The sequence below is a fragment of the Caenorhabditis briggsae genome (genome assembly GCF_000004555.2).
Source record: "Caenorhabditis briggsae complete genome, chrIII, whole genome shotgun sequence".
NCBI lineage: Eukaryota > Metazoa > Nematoda > Chromadorea > Rhabditida > Rhabditidae > Caenorhabditis > Caenorhabditis briggsae.
In genome coordinates, this window is record NC_013490.2 from 1,885,400 (window position 1) to 1,892,395 (window position 6,996).

The 6,996-nt window shown below is 34.2% G+C and overlaps 1 protein-coding gene across 1 annotated transcript in view; it reads right to left on the reverse strand.

Annotated features, from left to right (window-relative positions):
* Nucleotides 1–2,332: 2,332 nt before the first annotated feature.
* Nucleotides 2,333–6,996, reverse strand: part of Cbr-pqn-92 — a gene marked incomplete at both ends in the record, with an annotated part of 5,253 nt that continues 589 nt past the window's right edge. The window contains 4 exons of the mRNA XM_045243427.1: nt 2,333–2,467; nt 4,105–4,212; nt 4,327–4,413; nt 5,786–6,091. Of these exons, the coding sequence (XP_045094624.1) occupies nt 2,333–2,467; nt 4,105–4,212; nt 4,327–4,413; nt 5,786–6,091 (636 nt within the window). The remainder of the gene's footprint in view (nt 2,468–4,104; nt 4,213–4,326; nt 4,414–5,785; nt 6,092–6,996) is intronic.

The following is a 6,996-nucleotide window of genomic DNA, read 5'->3' on the forward strand; positions in this document are numbered from 1 at the left end:
GGGTCCGAATTTTGAAATTAGAGGAAAGTAGGTCATGTTTATACTCATTTCGTAGCTTAAAACGTGAGAAATTCAATAATTTTAATTTCAGTCCGAAATAATGAAAATACAGAAAGTTATGAGGAAAACTAAAAATTTCAGAAAAATTTCGAAAGCTTTGTTTTCCCCATAACTTTCTTATTTCACAAGATTTTCGAATAAAAATTGATTTTCTATTATTTCACATTAAATGCTTCAAAATGAGTATAATCATGACCCACTTCCCTCGAATTTCTAAATTCCGACCCCCCATGCGCCTTTAAAGTCCAAAAATCAAAGTGGGCGGAGCCTAATCGTGTTTATACTCATTTTGAAGCTCTCAGTGTGAAAAGTTGATTAAAATTAGTTGCAGTCAAAAATATAGAAAATTGACAAAGTTATGACTGCAAACGTAATTTTTCAGATTTCGCCAAATCTGTATTTCAATCGATTTGCGAGGAAATCAATCAAATCATCAAGGAATCCGAGAAAATAGAAAATGTCTTTAAGACTCCGCCCATTTCTGACCACGCCCCCTTTTTGGATGCCTTGATTTCCTACATAAAATTGGCTGGAAAATTCGAGAACGCGTTGGAGAAAATTGGAATGTTGGAGAAATATGGAAAAATCGATAATTCTGAAAATTTGCTGAAAATTCTAAATATTCCAATTCAACGAGAGAGATTTTCAAAAAATTTGGATTCGATGAAAAAATTTTTGGCTGAAAATTTGGCTGAAAATTCTGAAATTCTGGAAATTCTGAAAATTTTGGAATTCGAGATTCTAGAAATTTCTGAAGACGTTAAAAAAATGCGGGAAATTCAAAAAGTGGAATTTGAAAATCTGGAAAAATTGATTCAGAATCTTCTAGATTCTAAAAATTCCGAAAATTCAAAAATCGAATTTTTCCCGCCAAATCGAGAATTTTCAAATTTCCCGACGTCTTCTGAAGATCCAAAAATCGATATTCTGAAATTCTATGAAGCCGAAGACGTCGAAGATTATCAGAATTTTCAAAAATCTGGAAAATTTCAAAAATCTGAATCCCTGGAATCCTTGAAGTCCCGAAAATCGACGACTTCTGAATTTTCTGAATCTTCTGAAACTTCTGAAAATTCTGAAAAACCGTCTAGAAGACTAGGAGGATTCGGCTCCAAGTTCAATTTGGCGAATTATGGATTCTACACCAAATAAAAGAGGTTTGAAATTTGAAAAAAAAAAATCAAAAAATTTGTTTTTTGAAATTTCTCGAAAACCCTCAGTTTTTATTAATTCTTACCTATTTCATTGAATTTCTAACGTCACGAGCTTCAAAATGAGTATAATCATGCCCCATTTCCTTCAAAAATTTGGATTACTGTAGTTTTCGTGGTGGGACCCACCCAAAAATTTTTCCACACCAAGTATAGGCATGTTTATACTCATTTTGAAGCTCGAAACGTCAGAAATCTGAAAAATTAGGTTTCAAAATAAAATTTTGAAGTTTCAGCTTTTAAAATTCAATTTCAAGAATTTTCAGATTTTCCAAGCAACTACAAAATCCTCAAATTTCTTCAATTCTTCATGATATCTTCAAAGTTCTGATTTCTTTTAATTTTTCTTGTTAAGAGCTTTAAAATGAGTACAATCATGACCTACTTTCCTCAAAGTTCAATATTCGGACCTCCTATGCGCCTTTAAAGTCAAAAAATCAAAAAATCAAAGTGGGCGGAGCCTAGTCGTGTTTATACTCATTTTGAAGCTCTTGACCTCCGGAGTACGATAATATTTGTCATTTTGTAATTAATTGTGTTTTGTAAAAGTTGTGATACTAATTTTTAAAAACTTTATTAAAAAATCGCAAATTTTCAAATTTCAGCTCTAGAATGTTCTAGAAACGTCTGAAAATGCTCAGAAAAAAATCAAAAAAATTTTGCCACCAGGTGGAGTCGAACCCGGGTGGTTAGTTTGGTAGTGGTAATTGTGGAAAATCCCACTGAGCCATTTGTGCATTTATAGGAAAATCGCTGGAAATCGCTGGAAAAATGAGCTTTTTTGAAAATTGAAAAACTTGAAATGATCTACATAAAATTTTCAATTGTTTGGTGTGAAAATTGAAAAGATCGGCAAAATTTGAAAAAAGTTATGACTCTACTAATATTCCAAAAAATCCAAAAAATCCAAGTTTGCAACAAAAAATTATAATTCATTTAAAAAAGGAACCGGGAAGAAAATTTTCTACACATAAAGATACAAGTTTCAGCAAACATAAAATTCTACGAAAAATATACAAAAAAAAGTATTTGGTTTTGGAAAAAAAAATTGAAAAAAAAAACTATCCAGGGTTAAATTTCAGCCATTCTTGAAGGCCGTTCACTTTTTCAATTTGTCCAGTCATTCTGGCACGTTGCCAGAATTCTTCCGGCGCATTCTCTGAACCAATTTGACGAATGGAGCGAAATAATTCAAACTGGAATCCAAAACTTCTTTTATCCCATTTTGCCGTCGGATTTTCTGAAAAAATCATTCTCAATTTTGACTTTTCTGTGTCTTTTCTAATTCCATAGAATTTCTCACATCAAGTGCTTTTCAAAAAGTATAATCATCATACTTGTGAAATTTCGGCCCGGCCCGGTTCGGCCCGGCGGCCCGGGCCGAGAGAAAATTTTCAGGGCCCGGCCCGGCCCGGCGGCCCGGCAGAAAAAAAACAAAATTTTTGAAAAATGAATTTAAACAGCCGCCATTTTTGTCAAAGCGATAAACAACGCGAATGCGGAATTTCGGGGCAAATTCTCTTATACAACCATCTCTTATACTACCTTTCTCTTATACTACCGAGTCTCTGTTACTACCACTGTCTCTTATACTACTTATTTTCAATGTGTCTCTCATACTACCAATTCTCTTTTACTACCAAGGTCTCTTATACTACTTTTTTCCACAGAGTCTCCCATACTACCAAAAGAAACAAGGCTTTCGGCCTTATCCTATAGTTGGCGAAAAATTTGGGGGGTACAAGGGGGTACAACTGATTTAGGGGTACAAAATTGGTGATTCGAGGGAACAAAATTTGTAGGTACAAAAATTCGGGGGTGAAAACTACCAATGATTCTGGGGTACAACTCATTTCAAACAGGGGTACAACGCTTGTGATTCGGGGGTACAATTTTTTGAAGGAGTTTCTGAATTCCTGCATTTCAGAGCTTGAAAATCTCAGAATTCTTAGAATTTCAGAACTTTGGAATTTCAGTATTTCGGAATCTGAGAATTTCGGAACTTCAGAAACTGAGAATCTGAGAACTTCCGAATTTCAGAATCTCATAATTTCAGGACCTCAAAACCTCAGAATTTCAGAACTTCAGAATCTCAATATTTCTGAATTTTCAAAAATTACGGCAGAAAATGTTCACTTCTCATTGTCTTTTGATTGTTTTTTTTGATTGTAATGTTTAATTTAGGTTTTAAAACCCAGTTCATTGATTTTTAGAATGTATTGAAAAATAACTCGAAGAAAAAAAACACTGAATACCTTTTTTCGAAACAATGATTCAACTTTTCGCTCAAGATTTTGAAGTTCGCGGTAAACTTCCGGGCCGGTGAAATTCGTGTTTCGGCCCGGCCCGGCCCTTCACAAGTATGATAATCATGACCTACTTTCGAAAATTTTAATTTTTCAGACCCCCCATGCGCCTTTAAAGTCAGAATTTCTTAAAATGGGCGGAGCCTAGTCGTGTTTATACTCATTATGAAGCTCTTCACATGAAAAACTCAAATTTGTAGGTTTCGGACAGAGAAAGCTAAAATTTTAAAAGTTATGAGCTTAAATTTGTTTTTTGAATTTTTCAGTGAAAAATTGTTTCAATCATAACTTTTTGAATTTCGGGAATATTCGACTGATACTAAAATTTCTAATTTTAGCACGTCTAGAGCTTCAAAATAAGTATAATCATGACCTACTTTCCTTAAACTTCAAATTTTCAGACCCCCATGCGCCTTTAAGGTCAAAAAATCAAAATGGGCGGAGCCTAGTCGTGTTTATACTCATTTTGAAGCTCTAAACGTGCTGAATTCAAATATTTAAATTTAAAATCAATCAAACAAACTTACATATTGATTAACGGCAGCATCGTAGTCACTTTGACTAGTCGTGTGATGTTTTTTAGCTCGGCACAAACGTGTGGCTATGGTGGTTTTGCTAGCCAGTGCTTGTTTACCCTGAAATTATTCAGAAATATAATTTTTTCTAATTCATTTTGATTTTCCAGATTTCGGCGATTAGAATGAGCTTAAATTCATCTCTAAAAGTTTTGAAATTCCCAAAAAACTCACATCTTTCACAACATACACAGGAATTGTGTTTTTATTATCGTTTTCGAATTGTCTCTGGTCCAAATTTGCCTTGACTTCTCGAAGTGTCTAAAAAAAATAGCCTAGAATTTTTAGAAAAACTTCGGCCACTGTCTTCCCCACCGCCCCCCAATTTGGAGGTCGAAAACTTCTTTAACTTTTTTCAAATTATTTGAAAATTTCAGATTACACTATACAAAAGTGGAGCTTTATTTTTGTAGTTGACACTTTTTTCATAGCTACCGTAGTTTTTGAGATATGCGCCTTTAAAGTGGGCTGCCCCTCCTTCCCCTCCCCCCCCCCCGCGCCTCTTTCAAAGGGGGCGGGCTCTTTAAAAGTGCATATCTCAAAAACTACGGTAGCTAGAGTAAAACTACAAACTACAAATTTGTAGCCCATAAAATTTCCAGTATTTTCATATAATTTGCACAATAAAAGAATTCTTAGAAATGGATATACACTAAATTGAAGTTTAAAAATCTGGTTTTTGAGGTAGAAAAAAACATTTCGGCTAAAAAATCATTTTTTGAAAATATTAATTTAGCAAGATTTGAACAATTTTGTTATCATTTTGTAGCCAATCAAAAACCACAAATTTCTCTATTTTAAATTTTCAAATTACTCAATTTTGAGCAAAGTTATGCGCCTTTAAAACTTGCCCCGCCCCTCTCGTAGTAGGCGGCGCGCCGCGCCCGCTCGCGAGTGGCGGGAGCTTTAAAGGCGCATAACTAAAAAACTACGGTAGCTAGAGTAAAACTACAAACTACAAATGTGTAGCCTTTAAAATGTCCAGTTTTTTTTAAAATAGTTTGCAAATTAACAGTACTTATAACAAGAGAGATACACTGAGTTGAAGTCGAATAATCTGGTTTTCGAGGTAAGAACAGCGAAAATCTTTTTTTTTGAAAACATCAATCAAGCAAGATTCAAACAAACTTATAACTTTTTTGTAGACAATCAAAAAACACATGTTTTTCTCTTCAAAGTTTTAAAATTACTCAATTTTGAGCATAGTTATGCGCCTTTAAAAATTGCCTCTACCCCCCGTACCCCCGGCCGGAGGCGGCGGCGCGCCCTCTCTCTGAACAACCATTGTTTAAAGGCGCATATTTCCAAAACTACGGTAGCTATGAAAAAAGTGTCAACTAGAAAAATAAAGCTCCATACTTGCTTAATATGTTAGCAGTGAAAACGTTTTTCTAGCTACTGTAGTTTTTGAGATATAAGGCATTCAAAGTAGGCATGCCCTTCTTGCCCTTCTTTGGGGCATCTCTTCTTTAAAGGCGCATATCTCAAAAACAACGGTAGCTATGAAAAAATTGTTAACTGAAAAAATAAAGATCTAAGTTTGTTTAGTACACTGTGAAATTTTCAGAAAATTCGAAAACATTTAAAATAGTTTTCGAAAGATCTTTAAAATTGCCAAATTTTTAGGACCTACCTGTTTCTTCTGTTGCAATTGCTCATCCTTTTTTTTGGCTTTCTCCACATCTTCCAGAACTTTCTCTTTGGCTGCTTCAATACCGTAATACATATCGTAATTGCAATTGTTCATGTCGAAATTCGGCATGACAATTTCCTTCACAGCGAATTCCAAAATGTCTTCTGCTTCATCATTTCTCGCCTCGAGGAATTCAGAAGCCTTGCGTGATTCGTTGGCTTTGTGGAGTTTCTCCTTCATGTTGGTCTGCTTTTTTTCCAAACATTTTGCAGAGTATCGCACGGCATTCAACTTGTTCGAGTGTTTCTAAATTAAGTTGTTTTTGACATACAGAACGTTAAGTTTTAACTTTCCTTTAAATTCATTAGCACCGTCAAATTTCTCACATTGAGAGCTTTTCAAAAAGTATAAACATGCCCTACTTCTGCAAAACTCGAGGGTTACTGTAGTTTTCGTGGTGGGACCCAACAAAATATTTTTTTTTAGAAGTAAAGCCTTGTTTATACTCATTTTAAAGCTTTTGACATGAAAAATTCAACTTTGTATGTTTCAGACGGAAAACTGAAATTTCAAAAGTTATGAGCTCAATTTTTTTTTTTTTTTGCAAAAATACGTTTTCGCGCTTTTTTTTTCATTTTCGGAGTTGTTTGCTAAAACCAGAAGTAACGTCTTTTTGACGTTACTAGCTTCAAAAAGAGTATAATCATGACCTATTCTCCCTGAATTTCGAGTTTCGGACCTCCTATGCGCCTTTAAAGTCAAAAAAAAATCAAAGTGGGCGGAGCCTAGTCGTGTTTATACTCATTTTGAAGCTCTCAACGTGCTGATTTCAAATAATTGTACCTTCAACTCTTCATCAATGTGGATCATGAGTTGTGGGTCCGTTTGAAAAACTGGTTCCAATTTTTCCCATGGTTGATTCCAGTTATTGCCATTGTTTGGGTCGTATTTAACTGAAAAATCGAGATTTTTTAAAAACTCAATTTATTATTATAATAAGCATAAAATTATCAGTAAAATAGTGTAAAAACCCTTGAAAATCGATCAACTAGAAAAAGTGTTATAGCTATTCAAAGTAGAAGAAGAGGAGCTAGCCATTGGCGCGTCATGGGACACATGGTAAAGGAAAAACAATGCAGGAGAATTAATATTTTTGAAAAATTAAAAATGTAAAAATAATCTACATAAACTTTCCTTCACAATGATATATA